At 40.8% G+C, this 18,956-nt stretch overlaps 3 protein-coding genes across 3 annotated transcripts; 2 read left to right on the top strand and 1 right to left on the bottom strand.

Annotated features, from left to right (window-relative positions):
* Positions 1–835: 835 nt before the first annotated feature.
* Positions 836–4,648, top strand: LOC307030389 (protocadherin 8). The gene is made up of 3 exons (XM_079666759.1): positions 836–3,350; positions 3,456–3,654; positions 3,966–4,648. The coding sequence occupies exons 1-3, from the start codon at positions 894–896 to the stop codon at positions 4,277–4,279; spliced, it is 2,970 nt and encodes a 989-aa protein (XP_079522885.1). The 5' UTR covers positions 836–893; the 3' UTR covers positions 4,280–4,648.
* Positions 4,649–5,191: 543 nt separating this feature from the next.
* cnmd (chondromodulin) lies at positions 5,192–9,067 on the top strand. Its single transcript, XM_079666745.1, has 7 exons — positions 5,192–5,805; positions 5,949–6,083; positions 6,616–6,756; positions 6,872–6,985; positions 7,095–7,248; positions 7,690–7,877; positions 8,397–9,067. Exons 1-7 carry the CDS (start codon positions 5,749–5,751, stop codon positions 8,622–8,624), a joined length of 1,017 nt encoding a protein of 338 aa, XP_079522871.1. The 5' UTR covers positions 5,192–5,748; the 3' UTR covers positions 8,625–9,067.
* Positions 9,068–14,910: 5,843 nt separating this feature from the next.
* Positions 14,911–18,751, bottom strand: ednrbb (endothelin receptor type Bb). The gene is made up of 8 exons (XM_079667421.1): positions 18,669–18,751; positions 18,050–18,510; positions 17,771–17,883; positions 17,387–17,591; positions 16,940–17,080; positions 16,706–16,839; positions 16,501–16,609; positions 14,911–15,729 (listed from the first exon to the last, which is right to left on the bottom strand). The coding sequence occupies exons 1-8, from the start codon at positions 18,682–18,684 to the stop codon at positions 15,562–15,564; spliced, it is 1,347 nt and encodes a 448-aa protein (XP_079523547.1). The 5' UTR covers positions 18,685–18,751; the 3' UTR covers positions 14,911–15,561.
* Positions 18,752–18,956: the final 205 nt, after the last annotated feature.

The raw sequence follows: 18,956 nt of genomic DNA, 5'->3' as shown, positions 1-18,956 counted from the left end.
TTGGCTTTGAACAATAGAATACAAATAAAAACGGAGCCCAAATATGTTTCCTATAATCCAGGAAAGAAACAGGATATAATTGGAAAAACAAACCTCTTGATCTCATGAGAAAAGGTTCTTATAGAGACTAATGATTTGTTGTTTCAGATGAGGCTACAAGTAGATGGTGTCTACTGACATGTTAATTTAGTAAAACCTCAAAAAATGCAACTATTGCCATATTAACTGTTCGATCTAGCACCACAGCTCCTCCAGAAGTGTTCTGGATGTTTTTACTCTTCGAGTTTATTTTGTTAATTTAGTTTTCTAATGCGCTAAGCTTCACCCTGAACAAAACGTCGCTCAGTTTACTAAAAAACAAAACAATTGAGCTGGCCTTGTACACGCATGCACGCACACATTTGCACACGCGCACCTACACACACATTGTCGCGCCGAGGCATGCTTAATAGACAATAAACTGAACATCAAAAGAAGAAGAAATAGGCTCTTGCTAAATAAAACCATCACCCGGTAATGGCTGTAAAAAGGCGGTACACAGAGCATCGACTATCTTCAAGCAATGCCATATCTTTCTGCCCTTTTCTTCTATTTTGCAACTTCCTTCAGCAAATGCTCTCTCAAAAACAGGCTTAGAGCTTTTTTTCACAAGGGGGTATTTTTAATTCTTAAGCAAGGGATTGGTCACACTTCGTCTCATTAGCATGAGGAGCTGTATAAACCCCGCCACTGCAGAATTTTGAGCTGTGTTGAAGGGGAGGCAACAAGCGTATCTGCTGGCTGCGCACAAGGAGCGAGCAACTTTCACTTTCAGCACTCTTCAGTTCAGAAAAGCGGGAGCTGTATGGAGAGCTTACACAGGAGGTGAACTGGTCTCATCTTTTCAGCTAACAATGAAGCTGCTTACCAAGGGAAAGATTACTACGGAGATGATACGAGGAAAATGTATAACTTATTGGCACCGGTGGATTTTTTTATTTTTAATCCATCAATTTTTATTTGCCTCACTGGTTCAGTCCGAGGGAAATACTATTCGTTACCAGAGCTATGAAGAGGACGCACCAGGTACTGTCATCGGAAACCTTGCCAAGGATATGTCCTTGAGTCTGTCTCATTCCTCCAAGACCAATTTCAGGATGATGAAACAATTCAATGATTCATTCATCAGGGTAAGAGAAAGCGACGGGGAACTCACTGTCGGGGAACGAATTGACAGGGAAAGAATCTGCAGGCACACTCCACAGTGTCTCATCACTTTTGACGTTGTACATTTCTCCAAAGAGCGCTACAGATTGATTCACGTTGAGGTAGAAATAAAGGATATCAATGACAACTCTCCGGAGTTTCCAAACAAGGAATCTGTAGTGGAGATCTCGGAGAATGCAGCAGTGGGGTCCCGTATCCCTTTAGACCCAGCCGCAGACGCTGATGTTGGGTCAAACTACATCCAAAGCTATCAAATTTCTGTCAACAGTCATTTCACCATTGATGTGCTCCTGAGAGCGGATGGGGTTAAATATGCGGAATTGGTGCTAATGAAAGAGCTAGACAGGGAGACTCAGTCATCATACACTGTGGAGCTGGTCGCCACAGACGGTGGAAACCCTTACAGATCGGGGTCAACAAAGATAACTATCAAAGTCACTGACTTTAATGATAATAGTCCCGTTTTTGACCAGAATAGTTTTTCAGTCAGTTTGCCAGAGGACGCACCGGTTGGCGCTGTTATACTGGACTTGAACGCAGTTGATGCAGATGAGGGTTTAAACGGAGAGGTCGCCTACGGGTTCGGGAAACAGGTTTCTCATGAGATACGAGAACTTTTTCAAGTGGATAATAAATCAGGTCGGCTGACACTCCGGAGACCTGTGGATTTTGAGGACAAAAGCACATATGAGCTAGACGTGCAGGCGACTGATCTGGGACCAAACCCAACCCCCTCCGTGTGTAAAATCATAATTCACGTCACAGACGTTAATGACAATGCCCCAGAAATCAGTATCACCCCAATGACCTCCATCTCGACTGGCATTGCATACATCAGTGAGTCTGCAGAGAAGGACAGTCTGGTGGCGCTGATCAGTACCCTGGATAGAGACTCGGGTGTTAACAGCCAGGTCCACTGCACGTTATACGGCCACGACCATTTCAAACTCCGACAGGCTTACGAGGACAGCTACATGATAGTTACAGCAGCAGCCCTAGACAGGGAGAGGATCAGTGAGTATAACTTGACGGTCATGGCTGAGGATTTTGGGTCACCTGCGCTGAGAAAGATCACTCAGTACACCATTAGGCTCACCGACGAGAATGACAACGCCCCTCACTTTACTAAAGCTGTCTATGAAGTTTCAGTGGTGGAAAACAACGCCCCGGGCGCTTATATCACCACAGTGCAAGCCAGCGACGCGGATCTGGACAATAATGGGAAAATTACTTACAGACTTGTGGACAGTGTTATCATGGGGTCCCCAGTGAATACCTTTGTGTCTCTTAATTCAGTGTCTGGCTCCATATATGCACTGAGGAGTTTTAATTATGAGGTGATGAAACTGCTAGACATACATATCAAAGCAAGTGATGGGGGGTCACCACAGCTGCAGAGCACAGCTGTCATCCGACTAAAAATAGTTGATCAGAATGACAACCAACCATCTATCATAGAGCCCCCCCTTTACAAAGGATCTGCTGAGATTTTCCTGCCCAAAGATGCACCTGCAGGATATGTTGTAACTCAGATAAAGGCCACGGATGCTGATGAGGGTATTAATGCACAGCTGTCCTATAAAATTACAGACGGGGGTCACCTGGGATTCTCTGTCAACAAAGACACAGGGAAAGTGCACGTGAGCAGACAGCTGACGTATGATCTCACAGACAATGTCAAAGTCACAGTGGCGGTCAGTGACAATGGATCCCCGACACTCTCCTCCACAGCCATTATACACTTCAGCTTTATAGAAGGAACCGTACCCAGTATGCCTTCCTTGGCTCAAAATGGCAACGTGGAGCTTTTTGAATGGGACATGTCCATAGCCATAATCATTGTCCTGGCAGGGAGCTGCTCTCTCCTCCTGCTGGCTATCATTCTCATCACAACCATTTGCAGCCGCCGGAAAAAGGAGACAAGGGATGATGATAAAGAAGACATACCAAATGTGGAGAACGTGGAAAGTGGTCATGTTGATTCATTGATTGCCAACCACAATGGAAAAGTGTTTGATGCCCATCCATTTCCAGAGAACCCTCCATTGGCCAGCAGTAACACAACAGAGACAGGCTGTGAGGATGGCAGGCCAGCAGCAGGCATCTTTGAGTCAAACAGCAGGGTGATGGAGGGTAAATTAAAGGTCAGTCATTATTTTTCAGAGATATTTAAAGTTCCTCTCAAACTAACTTTGTCATCTTTTGAACCTTGACTCAAAAGGTGTGTCGATTTGCTTGTGTCTTCACAGGGTTATTCTACGCTACCGGGCTATGGGAAAGAGACAGTCAGACCGATAACTATATGGAAGGGTAATTCATTCACAACAATCTCAGCAAGAGATCCCCACATCAGTGGCAAGGACAGTGGAAAAGGTGACAGTGACTTCAATGACAGTGATTCTGACATAAGTGGAGATGTGCACAAAAAAGAGTCGCCGCCAACAAACAGTGAGTGGAACAAAGGCATAATAAAATATAATATTACAGTGCAGATTCAGATCAATTAGTACAAAAAAAAAAACATGTAAAGGTGAAATCCATGCAGTGGTGTGCTTTTTTGCTTCTGATAGTGTGGTTCATATTTTAATCTAAGCCAGATGGTACCCTCTGAGGTACAGCAATGTATTTTCTAATACACTGGACATATTATGATTGATCTTACCTGGGCTCACTGGGGTCTTTCAACACCAAACGCCCTCCAGCAGGTGAACCAGAAAATGTATTCGTATAACACCTGACAGCCCTGCTGTTTTCCACAGGTCTCTGGGCATGTACAAGCGAGTGCAAAGTGTTGGGACACTCGGACCGGTGCTGGAGCCCTTCGGCTACAAGGCCCAACACGAGCATGGCATGCGGACCGCATCTGTCAACTTTCAGCAAGACTGCTTCACTTCCAAGGAACACCGGAAGGGAAAACTACTACCCAGCTCTCCTACCCAAAACCAACGCGCTGCAAAGTGTGTACGAAAAAGTCCAACACCAAGAATTTGACTATATTCTCGTTGGTCCACAGACACCAGCCAGAATACAAGAGACAGATGAGATGTCCATTCCAGAGTACACAAACTCTTAAAGATTAAAAAGTCATCAAAAGGGATCCCGTCTTTATACTGTACAGTACTTTTATCTTAATTGACTATGTTGAATTGTTGCAGTGTTTTGTAGTTTGTCATGTGTCTTTTGGCTCATACAAGACTGTTCATTGTATCATGTGTAATATGCAAGATTTTGTACATTAATAATATATTTTTCATAATGATGCAATGTAAAGAAGGATTTTATTATGAATTTTCAAGAGCATGTGTTACTATTTAAGGGGCATGACCTATGGACTTTTAGGCTGATGGGGCCTTTCTGTTGTGGAAAACAATCAATATGAAAGATTACCATGTTTGTGGTAGATTTTGTCACATTGTTGCACAAATAAAGAGTGAAAACCGAAGATGTTTTGCTGTTGAACAAGAGTTAAAAAAATGTTTTAAATACTTTTATCTTACATGAAGAGTACAACCTATTAACTTGAGAAATAGTCGGAAAAGCACAGAAAATAACCCTAACTAGCCAACTGAATGCAGTTCATTTGCCTGAAAGGCTTATAAACCAATAAATAAAATGTGGTGCTCAATTGCCCACAGTTAAATTAACAGCAAGCATAATCCAATGTCATGTTCTTTTCATGGTACACAATGTACTTTCTGGGCTTTCTCAATATGCATGCAAATACTGCATTTCTGATCAAATGCTCTTATAATTACATATTTCTTCGAGGTCAGAAATTTGCTCACCTTTTCTGATTGCCTCCAAGCTAACCAAAAAAAATGTTATCCAAAAATGTGGTTCAATCTGTTTCCAAGCAACAGCAGCACTGCACACTTGATTTTTTCTTTTACTATGTTTCTTCTTTTTAAGTAATGATAAGGACCGAATAACCTTGACCACAAAACTACCTTCCTCCCACTGTCAAATCACAAAATTAATAATGAAGCAAGGGTCGTGTCTGTGTGTTTGGCTTTGCAAGTCAGGGCTGTCTTCTACAATTGTGTAGCAATATAAAGACCTAAGAAGACACGCTTCTGCATATAAGTATTACCACAGGGAAATCAATCTGTTCCATTTCTCAACAATTGCCAGAGAAAAAATGTCAGTAAATCAGCAGCATTCATATACATGGATAATTAAATGAAAGGAACAAAGTACAAATGACTTGAATATAGCTGTTAATGTTTTATTCCCAACAATGGCTGATAATTAGTTACAACCTTTCTTCCACCAATAACAATACTGACTGCAACATATGACACAAAGCAACCTGAGTTCAGACATCTTTAAAAGTCTAATTTAGGTTTGGTACCACAGGATGGCCACATTGCTTTAGGGGACTCACAGGTAACATTTAGATGAAGAATTTAGCTCAAAGAATTTATATCAACTGTGCGTCATTCACACTCAAATGTCAAAAAACCTCCTGGTGGATAACCTGATTCTCCGAAGAGAAGCCTCAGTATTAGTGGAGGAATTAAAGAGGACATCAGAAGAGGGACTATGGAAAAAATCCAATATACCACTCATGGATCTGGCTGTTTTGAGCACATGCCTCCGGTAAGAAGGGCTTAAAACCTTTTTGATGATAAATATAATTGGCATCTGTGACATGTAAATAAAACTCTGGAATGGGAAACGTTTTTGGGATTGTTATGTAATGTGATTGTCCAGTCTCTAACTTTGAATCTTCTGAACCAAAGGAGCAAAGTGCGCCAACCTCTGCCTCCGTCAGTCGCCTCCTGAGATTTGGGGCTGCTGCTCTTATTGTTGGTGCCGTGTTGATGCTGTGTGCATCCATGGCTGCTCTCTACCTGTGGAAAGTCAGTGATAAGAATGTAAGTCCTGACTGGGGATTATGTTGTATTACAGCGCTGCTTCAATAGCATATTTCTAGTGACTGCAAGAATGCTTTAGGATGTTTTTAGCTTGAAAAGATCATGAAAAAACATTTTTATAGGCATTATAGCAAAGATATGTATGTTAATACCAGAGAAAACGTATCAATATCAATTAAGACTGTTTCATTATTTTACAAATGAAATACAAACCACATAAATTGTTTCAATTTTTGTACTCCATTTTATATAAAAATCATGTATTGTTTAAATGTCGTATTGGGAGCACCTGTAGGGCAATCTTCCCATTAAGGTTTGAAACAGCATATCCTGTGGAGCTTTGCTCAATTTTCACCATGCTTAAAATAAACACAGGATTTCTGTAAGAGGAGCAACAAAATTACTGTGCGTGGGGATTTCATGAGCACTATTAAGCTGGTTTTTTCTGTATCTCATTTCAATTGTGTGCTACACTGTGATTTACATAACTTTAGAATCAGTCATTTTAACGTTTCTCCTTGAATCCTGCCAGGTTTATAATGTTCGTTACAGTATGAACATCAATGGGAAGGCGAGGCAAGGCTCCGTGGAAATTGATTCAGACAACAACCTGGAGAGATTTAAAACTGGAAGTGGAGCTGGGGAAGTTGTGGAAATTCATGACTTTGAAATAGTGAGTGAGTTTGTCCTTGTTCTCTCCTCCTGAGGTAGTTCAGCTGGGAGTTTATGTGTGCTTTGCAAAGTAGCAAAGCTGTGTGTAAACATGGCATCTCTGTGATTTTGTGCAGGGAATAACCGGAATCCGCTTCTTTGGAGGAGACAAGTGCTATATAAAATCTCAAATCAAAGCCAGCCTTCCACACATGGGAGCTCACAACAAAGAGTCGCTGATGTTTGACCTGGTATATGCACACCACTTAATACACAACATTAAGACAGCGTTAAAATAAAGCGTATCCTCTGCTCATACCTCTATCATATTCAAGGACAATGTTTTTTTCTTCTTGCCAGACAGATGAAGTCATCCCAGTGAGGTTTGATGAGGAGTATCTCATATGGGTTTCCGCTGAGCAGCCGCTGAAGGACACCAGCTTCCTGAGCAATACAATTCTGAATCTTTGCGGGGAACTCCCCATTTACTGGCTCCAATCTACCTATCCTAAAGGTTGCTCACTTTTTCATATTATGTATTGATTTACTCTATTCCAAAGAGTCTATAAAACTCACCTGCAAACACAGGTTATGGTGTATTCCATTTAAATGCGTGTACATTCTTTCATACTGTAGTTTATTTAAAGCTTGGTTGTGATCGCCCTGCTTCTCTGCTGACACACTTGTAAATGTAGAGCCTTGAACTAAGAAGTCGGTGAAACACTGGAACATCTTGAACATACTCCACATTTAGAGTACACCAAAAAAGGCTCCGGTCCTGTATTAAAAAAGAATGATCTTAAAATATGCACGACTGCTTGAAATCACTGCTGCTAATTTAATTATTCAGGGCATCTGAGACAGCTCCGGCAATGTAGGATTGAGCTCTGAGGACATGCATGGCGTCTTGTGGATGTTGACCCAATACTCTTGCCTCTCGTGGCTGCTGTAACAGATGGGGAGAGGAGGAAGAGAGACACACAGCGATCCAAACGACAGTTTAACACGGAGGAGTTGGAGGCAGATGCTGAGGAGAGGAACCCGGTGAGTCACACAGTAGACGACACCTCCAGAGTGGTGGAGGAAGAGGAGGGGTCGCAGTCTGCTGGGGGGTCAGCATACAATCCCGAAAACCCCTACCATGTGAGTACCAACTCCATCAACAACACTGTTTATAATAAACAAAGCTCCAGAGCTTGTGAATTTTTTATTAACTATCAAGAGACGCACAAGCCCTTAAGCAACCCTTAAAGTAACGTTGGAAAAGTTTCTCTGTTTTGTTAACACTTTTTTCAGATGACTTCATAATGCTTAAAATGCAAGTCTTGTTAAAAAATTAATCTTCAAAGAAATAGAAGTACTTGTGTGGAAATGTGCTAACCTCTGCCAGCTAATAAAGTGCTACAGCTGTTGAGTAGGTGTCGTATTAGTGGCTATGATTGCAGGTCACTGGGGTAATAGCTGTAATTTTAAGTTGATGAACTTATGAACTGAAGTGATAATTCCCATTGGTTTTTAAAAATGCATGTTTCCTTAGAGAAATGTGGTCACATGTTTTAGAGGATGAAAGTTTCTGAACAAGATTTGAATTGCAAATGAGTATGTGTGAAAAATGTAAGGAAAAGGTTGCTCTTAAAAAACAACATTGCTTTAAAACTACAGCGCAACGAAGGGGTCCAAGAGGAAGGCGCCATGACCTTTGACACCATGTTAGACCACCAAGGGATCTGCTGCTCAGAATGCCAGCGCAGCTACACTCACTGTCAGAGAATATGTGAGCCTCTGAATGGCTACTGGCCCTGGCCTTACAACTACAGAGGATGCCAGGTTGCCTGCCGAGTCATTATGCCCTGTCGCTGGTGGGTGGCACGCATTTTAGGGATTGTGTAACACATTGATTGATTGATTGATTGATTGATCACACAACACTCATGATAAAACATATCTTATTTTTTCTTGGGAAAGACTGGCAAGGTCTCTAAACTTTTCTTTTGTGTAGTTATGCATGCAGATATTTATTTTCAGTTTGACTGTAAATGCTGCCAGAAAGCTGTGGCTGTTAGCATGAAATGATGATCATGATGTAAGAAAATCTATAGTACAATAAACATAATTTGACAAGTTTTTATCCAGACAAAATATTTGACATATAAACAGGCGCTTTCTCTATGTATGCTGCTTCATTCTGTACAATACAAGTGGAAAACATGAATGCCATATTCCTATTTGTGAGCACATTCATTTTTGCATCATGTAATACTAAAGCTTAGTGAGCTGTATGTTTAATGGAAGGTGTGGGACTGAATCCAGAGCAGATCAATTACCTTTTTGACCGAGCAGGCTTCAATAAATTATAATTACAGTATATGCTGGCTTTGATGTAGATATTTTTTGGTGTCACATCTTGTTTCCATGGTTCCACTGGGTGCTTTTTTGATAAAACTGAAGTGACAGCAATGGTTGCCATAACTTCCATTCACAGCTCAGAATCCGTTTGAGGGCAATGCAATTTGTGCACACTGACATCTGCATTGATGTGAACTAATGTGAGATGAGTGTCACGGCAATGATGGAAGATATTTCTTTAAAAGTGACATTTTTATTAAATAAATAAATCCATGTATTTTTCCTCTCCCAAAAAAACAGAGTAGTCTGGATAAGCTACAAAATAACGGGATCACAGAGACAGGGCTTTTTTGCAAAGCTGTTATTGGGGATTGTGGTGTGACTATTCTGAATACCTCAAAATCAAAAGAAGTCCGATTAGATCTCTTAAGCCATATGCCAACTTTCTAAATAATTGAAAGGAGCCATGTTGCGATCAAGACGATTTCACAGAGGGTGATCCAGGCACATCAAATTACAACAGATGTGAAATTACACCATATCTGCCACTAAAGCCGCATTGAAACTCTGAAGCAGTGTGAGGAAACAACACAAAGAGATGCTTGTCTCTTTGCTTGGAGATCTTTCCTGGTTTTCATGGGGGTAGAGGTGCTTATCACATCTGCAGTGCTGATAAGACGGCCTCTGTGCTTCCGTAGGCTATATAATATTAATCCCTCTCCCACGTCTGCCGATGCACTTAAAGGAAGGTGACAAGCATGACATATCCAGGACCTCCTGATGGTTCGTGCTCTGGAGTGCAGCCGCTAAAAGAGCCCCAAGTACCCTCAAGTGATGTAAATTTGCAGGGGGAGTCCAATTTCCATCACAGCACTGTCACTGCCATGGTCGTTAAACTAAATCATCCCGCTGTGTGTCACACAGCTCCCATTTTAAAGTCCCCTCAATAATGGAGTTATACTTGGACTGCAGATTGCAGCACAACAGTGAATGTCTGACCTGACAGCAGCTGGAAGAGCACCCTGCACATTATTTCATCTTCAGAAATCACAGACAGACAGTGAGTATGGAGGTAAGAGATGCATCGAAATAGTTGATTAATCAAATGAAACCTTTCATATCTAGGCTGTGCTAGCTGGGGTTCAGTAGCTATATATATATATATATATATATATATATATATATATATATATATATATATAACATCTCTAAAGTTAGTAACTGCAGCTGACATGCAAATATGATGTGTGATGTGCCTGTTGCTGCCGGCGGTTTCCTTGGGTTTCACTCAGAATATGTTGATACAGCAGCACAAGACAAAGAGCTCTGAGTCTAAGCCAGAGAAAAGGAGATGAAAAGCACAAAGCAAAAAGCAAAAAAACATATCACCATAAGCAACAACTCAAAATGGCATTTAAACTAAGAAAAAACACATAGCTGAAAACAACAGCAGTTTTGTTATCCTGAGGCCCTGTTAAAAAAAAACATGTTTCCTTTTACCATTCCTCTCCTTAGAAGATAAATGTAGCCCCATTGAGAAGAAAAGACGAATGTGTTGGAGAGCAGCTTCAGTGTTTGAGACAGTGGTGCCTTTTTGTTTGTCTTCCCTCTGGAGCCAAGCTTACCCTGGGAGCCCTGCAGGCCAGGGAACAAACAGAGCTTTGTGAGCACTGACCCACTGTGCCCAGCAGCCAGACTGCAAACCTGCACTCCTGTGCTAATAGGAAACCACAGAAGAGTCCGCAGCAGCCGAGGGAGGGGAGCTTTCTCGCATCCACCTGCGCTTTCATCAGTGCCCATCAAAACAAGCACAGTCAGGCAGGGGTCTGTGGTACTCTGGTGACCACTGAATCAAAAGCTTTCCCACCAACATCCTGTTGGCAACAACACTCAGCACAATACATTTGGGATATCTTAGCTGGTGATTTATCTTGTGGCATGGATTTGTGCTAATCAAGCCCATGCACTCAATAGAGCTGCATATAAATACGTCGATAGCCTTTCATACATTTGCCTGTTGTTGCCCAAGAGGCTTTAGAAGTGTGAATAGGAGTGTGAAGTGAAGCACTCTAGTAAACGTGTCCTACATTTGATTGCATGTTTTCCATTACATCCCGACATAAATGAAATAAGCAGTAGTGACAGTCCATTTTGCACCTTCACCAGAACACAGAAACCCTTTTAGACTAGCTAGCTCATTATGTTTTTCTGCAAGAAAGCACTGCAACATGTTTATAGATGCTGACATCGTGAAGAACCTGTAACCTGCAGTTTCGCAACGGCAATAACAACCCAGGCACCAAGCATTTGTCTTTCATTTCTCCTGAATGGCTAGAAATAACATGGCTGAATGAGGGGTGGGGGGTTTGGCGAGTACAAGGCTTAAATGCGTTTTAATCCCATGGTTGAGTGACCACTTGCAGCTCTGCCCAGTAGTTTGCCATTTGCAGTTTTCTCTGAAGTTTCCTTGCCATTGGCTTGAGTATCCGATTGACTCTCTCTCTCTCTGTCTCTCTCTCTCTCCCTCACACGCTCACCCTCCTCTTTAGTATGCAAGCCCATAATGAGCATTAATTAAATGCCTGCTGGTATTAATAGGGAGCGTGTCTTGTTTATTATCTGTAAATATGGTCTATATGTTGTTATTCAGGGAGGTCCGGTATAAAGTGAATAACACTCTCCGTCATGAAACATTATAGAAATTCTCCCCGGGTGACTCAATTACTCTGCACACACTGCAGGGATTTTTTTTCCCTGTGTATTGCACTTGGTTGCATGGTGTCCTTGTTACACACAAATAGAAAACCTGTGGTGTGGTGTAGGTCTAAATTGGACACAGTCCTGGAATTTGCACCATTGTTTCCTTAGTAACGCTCTGTATGTGTGACAGTTAGTGTGGTGGAGGCATCCAACCTGCATCGGATGTCAAGAGTTCCTCACAAGCAGTGGAAAGTTATCTTTACAACACAGCAGGCATGGTATTCTCTCAGAAGACACGGTAAAGTATATCAACAACAATTATTTCCACCACTGTATCTTAATTCTTTTTAGCCTGACAATTAATGTTCATGTTGAAGAGCCAAGGCATACCTCATGGGTACAATATAAAAAGATTCTTTATCAAAATATGGAATTTGTCAAAACTTCAGTCACCGCAGGTTGTACCCAAGAATGTACACGTCGTCTGTTGGGGTGTTTAAAAAGAGCTATGCATAGCTCAAAGCAGAATCAAATCAAGAACTCACATCTACAAACTGTAAAAAGAAAAAAGGGGAAGAAAAACAGATCCTTCTCAAAGCAATGTCAGGAGGCTTGCCACATGAAAGCAGAAGTTGTCCAAAGAGTTGCGGAAAGTACTAACAAAGTTTAGGAGAAAAAAAAGTCAATGTGTTTTAATCCTCAGCTGCACGTGCAACAATGAAGGAGCCTGAGCCCGTAGATATGCCACACCGGGGGCATGCGCTATACTTAAGGCTTACAACAGCCTCATTATCTCCCTCAACTCACATCAGATCCTAGCAGCAGTTTGTCACAAGCAGGCTCCTCTCTGCCAGTAGGCATCAGACCAATCCTCCTGCAACACTACTGTACATAATTGCCATATGGACAGCATTTTGAGCCAGACTGAAGACTAAAAAGCCCTCCAGGCAGATTCCCCAGATAACTAAATGAATATTTTATCTCATTTCCATCTAATTTGAACCACATTATTATACAGAACTGAACATTTTAATTAATTGATAGAACAGATCAAACACAGGTTTACACTTTGATTTTCGGGAGCTGTTATTTTGATAATTTGCATGACTTTTTTCCCATGCCAAGCTTTTTAATCTCCCTGAATTTCAGCATCTCTAGAAACAATATAATAACACATACAGCAAATTAATAACTGTCACCACACATGAAATGCTTGTCTTGGCTGTGTGAGCAGTGGCAGTGAGAAGTCCTTATACCTGCCACCCCACTGATTAATTAATTTCACACTGTTTAATTAAATCCACAGTCTGGGGAGTCTGGGCAGCTCCGTGGGGACCCCTATCCAAGCCTTGTGTGTACAGAGATTACTAACGAAGGTCTAAGACACCTGCTTTCTCGCCCATGTTGACACTGACGTCAACCTTCTGTGGATGTGCATGATTGTGTCAGTGTCATTCGCCAGTTGTGAAATGTACTGCTGCGGACATGATAGCACCACACCATTAAAATGAGTTATCTGCTGGCATTTACATCAACTAAGGAGAGGATGTGACTGAATTTGACTCAAATTAGTATCTGACAGAAGCGTGCCACTGCAGTTCAAGGTTCAAGGCTTTTATTAGTCATACATACATAGCTACAGTGTAGTTATGACGATGAAAATCTTAGGTCACAAGCCATCAACAGTGAAACACAATAAAACTGAAAAATAGTGCAAACTTATACAACAACAAAAACGTTTTTTAAAAGAACGTAAACTTTGGATTTCCATTTAGTCATATAACTGTACAAATAATAATAATGAAAGCCATCTAAATTAACATACACAGTTGATATTAAATTAAATGAGTTTAAAAATGACAAAATAAGAAGACCTATTAAAAAAAAGCAGGACAGATTTCAAAAAGTGCACAAATAAGACACAACAAATACATGGACCATGTTGTGAGGGATCAAAAACAGTACAATTTGGCTCCAGCACAAGTGAGCGTATTCGAACTCCCATATCCTGTCCAACAGAGTTGTATCCAACAGTCAAAGCCTGAGAGACACAGAGACACTGTCTCTCATGTCAGAACAGAGAGAGGTTCATATGTGTGTAGCGCAGCAGGAAATGTGACTGTGTGGGCTGGAAAGCACGCATGTTACTCTCTCTGTTCTCTTAAAACATATTTTTGGCTCCTCTAATCACAAACACATTTAGAGTCAGATGGCTCACATTTGTATTAACTTTACAACAGCTTGATTTTATGGATACATTTACAATTCTGAAGGCAAAGCTTGTAAGCGATGCACTGAGATTTTAAATGATCGCATTGATTATTGAAAAAAACTGTTGTTTAATTGATCTAGTGTTTGTGTGTGAAGGAAAGCAAGGAGAGCCGATTAGGTACATTAAGATGTCAGACTGCTGCTTTGATGAGATGTGATGTGCAACCAGCATTTCCTTGTCCTCTCTATTCAATATGCCAAGAGCTATTACAGCAACAAACACATTTTACAATTGCACTCTTATGAAAAAGTCATGATATAAAACAAAGCTGGCATTTTTACGTGGATGGTATTATGAGAACCATTCATCAAAAAGTGTATGGCTTTATTTATCTAAGGTTTAAATAAGGTATTTTTCATTCAGACATGTCTATAATACATGTGCTTACAATTAATGTGTATTACTATGATATAAAAGTTTAATTTGAGCAATAAAGATTACTTTACTGGAAAGTTAGTTAGAGAAAACACCACTAGGTCATTTCAGTTTTACACGTCTCATATTTATAAGCCTTACACACATCACAAGCTTTTATTCAAACAAACAACTGAATCTTCAAACAGCTGAGAGTATTCTCTTTACTTAGACAAGATAAACTTTTAATAGGCATTCCAGTGCACAGCATGAAGACAGTTTTGCAGACTGAAACAGCGTTAGCGTGAAGAACAGCGCTCTATTTGTGCTTGCCTTGTCCTATGACAGGGAGACCTATCAGGTGCTCATCTCACCCCCCCACCCCTCCCGCTCTCCTCCTGACCTCATTCTGTCATCTTCGTTTTCCTTCTTCCCCACTCTCAGGTCTTTTATAAAGTGTCTCCATGCATTACACATTTAACAATGCATTAAAAATAGGCCACCATCAATCAGTCATTCAGTGTTGGAGACAGAATCTACTTTTGGCACCAATTTAATATGTTTCTCAAGGTTCAAGAACCAAAGGAACGCTATAAACTCTTTGTGTACGGGAAAACTTAACAGATCAAAACAGGCATTTATGTGCTAATAATACACCGTTCCACATGAAACCCACCGTAATAATCCTAAATTCCCATTTGCTTGATTTCGTACGGCAGAGTGTCTTACCAGAATCCAGAAACAGATTTAAAAGAAATACTGTATGCAGGCGGTAAGCCGTGACAAGATTTCTGTTGATGGGTGCCAGGTTAACATCGTGCCCAAAACAGTGATTTGAGGAGCTGTGATGCATGATACAGGATAGGTAGTACTGTAGGTAATATATGATGTAATGGTTGGGAGCGAGTCAAGTCCCGGGGGCACATAGTCTGAACAGTCTGACTCCAGGTTGCTCATACTAAAGCAGATGTTCAACTGACGACAGCACTACAACAGACAATGCTGCCTGTTATTCAAATGGTGATTTATTTTATTAGGTTGCCATGTCAAGTTTGCTTAGCAACCATTAGAGGTGTGTTGGTAACTTTGATTGCCAAATATGCATGTAATAAAGAAAAAAAAGAAGAACTCACAATACATTTTCTTAGAGTTCGGTTAACACGGTAAGGTGTTCTCCTGCTCAGGTAGGGGCGTGGACGTCTGCTTGTGAGCTTTGATGTTGCTGCTCTGCTCCGAGGCTTGATCCTGCATTCTGGACTTCAAAACAGACTGCACATCGTCATGAGTGACAGCTCCAAGACGACAGCAACCGCACAGACATGCCTGAGGGACCACAAACACGAAGACGTTTGGCCAGAGAACAACAAACATCAACTTCACATTTAGAAAATGGCCTATAATGAAGTGTATCTGTGTGTGGAGCCTTCACAGTATAATCAGAGTGCAATTTTTGTTGCTTGTCTTTGAATAATGACTCTTCTTTAAAAGCCTTGTTGCTGCAGACTTCAGAGAGGGTATAATAGAAATCAATTCTGTTTAATGTCTTTGTTGAGACAATTGTTGAGAACAATCTCCAGTTGGATTGTCTTTTAATTAGAGGAAAAAGGATAAATTGTAGCGGAAAACACACAATAACAAATAAATAAATGGGAAAATACCATTACTAGATGGGGAGAGTAGTTCTTCACGCACTGTGGTGTGCACAAGCCAAAACAAATCAAAGTATGTTTTAGACATGTCCTTCTGAGCTCGAAATACAATAAAGGCTTTTAAAGACATTTTCTTTTGGAAATTGCCTTGAAGCTATGTTTTCTTCTCCCTCATAACACATCACTCTGATTCAGTGACAAACTGCCTGATAGATTGCCAAGTGTCTGCTTTTTTCTGACAATGTTTTTCCAGACCATTTTCACTTATTACTCCCTCGGGTCATTGCTTTCTCCACACTGGCCGTTTTACAGACATGACTCCATATGGCCTTGATGACACATATGATAGCTCACCCGATGTAAATCACAATGCCTTCAGCCTCACTAGACTTGTGTGAAAGTGAATTGTGCCATACATAGGAACAAGTAAAAAAATCTAACTTACTTTGAAACATCTTTTAAACCTATTGCTGACGATGTACAATGCAATAGGGTTGATGCACGAGTTGAGTGATGCCATATTAATGCCAAAGTAGTCCAGGGTAAGAAAGACGCTGAGAAAGAAGAATAAATAAAATATCAATTAGTCAAATGAGAGAGGACTATGTGACGAACAATGAGAAAAACATTGTTAAATCTGTCCTGCTCACCTCAGTAGCTGACACCTTTTAGGATCTTTCTGATCATACATGGTTGATTTCAAGATTCTGCTTAGGTACAGAGGCAACCAACAGAGTGCAAACACGATCACCAAGCAGAAGACTGTCTTTGCAACCTCTCTTCTCTTCAAAAGGAAAGATATAATCAATATTAGACTTCTGTTTATTTAAAAAAATATGAGAAAAATGCCCCAGAAATGGCCAAATGTACTTAAAAGTAATAACCTGCTTGGTGTGGTCGCTTAATGTATTCTCCGAATGTTTCAGCATTTTCCTGGTCATGAGTGCATAGAAGACGGCCGTCCAAATCAGGGGCATGCAGAAGTAGAAACCAAAGAGCCACCAGTCCTTCACTGATTTATAAAACTGTTGATTTAACACGACATAAGCCCAAAGTCAGACACTGCTGCAGATGACATGATGTCCGATGGTTGCTATGTTACAGCATGCATAAAACAATATCTGAGACACACACGTTAACAAGGGATTCTACGAGAATGTGTGGGCATCTATTACATGAAGTTATGAGAAAATCATATTAGAGCTATTATTCCTGTCATTTCCTGTCAACACTTATGAGTATTGCTGTAAGTTGGATGTGAAAAGACAAGACAAACACGTGTTGATCTGTTTGTGTTGTCCTGTTGCATAGTCTCGAGACGATTATATTACCTGCATGAACGGTGTGGTTTGCATGGGATGAAGCAGACATATTCTCAGATGCTTGTCTTTATAGTTCATTGTTATCAAATCAAAGCCGACAACTTCAGGCACAGCCAGCAGGATAGAAATAACCCAAATCAGAGTTATTTCGATTGCCGTCCACACTGGAACCCCGATGCCTTTGATTCGATTCCAGGATACTACAGCTCGGTATCTGCAAAATCAATGGGAAAATGTAATGGCTTGGGGGACTTCTTTCTCTGTAACTATAATACATTTTTCAAGAATATTTCAAGGACTCATGCTAAACAAATCTGCTTGATGAAATACAGTAAGTAGCCAGCGAGCACTATTTCCTTGTAGGGCCCAGGAGAGAGCTGCTTATCTCCGTACCTGTCGACACTCAGAGCACATAAGCTCAGCACAGTGATTCCAACAGTGCTCTTCTGTATGAAGGGGACGAGTTTGCACAGCACTAAGCCAAATGGCCAATCTTCTGCCATGATCTGAAGAAAAAAAGCAAAGAACATTTTCAATGAGAAAACACCCAAAATCAATTCAAGGTGAGATTGAAGTTTGAAAATGGATTAAAAAAAAGAGCCGAGAACAGGACAAGGTGCAACATTGTTTTTCTCATTGTACATGTAACACAGCGCTATGTGATTAACTCACCCTGTATGCGTTGATGGGAATGTCTATCACTATGTGGATTAGATCCCCCAAAGCAAGACTGGCAATGAGAATGTTTGGTCCGCTTCTCATGCTTTTGTTTACATATATGATTTTCAACAAGGCTGAATTTCCCACTATTCCAACGACAAATACCACAAGAGAAACCAAAGTATGGATGTATTTGAAGGCGTCTCTGATTCCAGCTGACTGCAAGCACATAGGAGGGTGCGGTGCTTTTGGTCTGTCTACCCGAGGGGGATGAATTGAGCTGTTGGATTTCTGTTTTTCCAATATTAAAAGACCAGGGGATGTCGTTTCAGAGAGTTCAATTACAGGGAACGGTTCTGAATGCTGATCACTGGTCTCTGCTCCGATGAGAATATTCCCCAAACAAAGAACGAGAGCAATAGTCCACATTGTTGATGATTTTCTCAAAAGGCCCTGAAATGGTTTTTCCAGCACTGGAGTGAAATTGAAAATGAAAATAATTAGCACAGCCTTGAGATTTGCATCAAAGCATTTAAAGGTGAGGCAAGTTATTAATTGAATTCACAGATCAAAAGGCAACAGTAAATAACAGCACTGAGACAATATGATAAACTGAATTCTGCCAGCTTACCTTTAGATGTACACATACAGACTCTGTATGAAATGAGTCTGTGTAATACCTACAAAATAGGCTGACTGTTCAATACAAAAGACGTCTATACTTCTGCTTCGTTGCATCGCCTGCTATAAATGATAGGACCCAGCAGAGGGAAATCAGGATTTTATAGACTAAGGTATTGTTGTCAGCCTTAGTCATCGATCTGTCAGTAGCGACTGTAATTACTTCCCCTGATGCATCATCCTCAATGAAAGGATAGCGTTGAAGTGTATTGTCTGTTATCACAGAGTGAGATCATTT

Source organism: Notothenia rossii (assembly GCF_949606895.1).
Source record: "Notothenia rossii genome assembly, chromosome: 2".
In the NCBI taxonomy this organism is placed as follows: Eukaryota; Metazoa; Chordata; class Actinopteri; order Perciformes; family Nototheniidae; genus Notothenia; species Notothenia rossii.
Note: the sequence above shows the minus strand (reverse complement) of the source record. Positions and strands in the feature narration are given on the sequence as shown.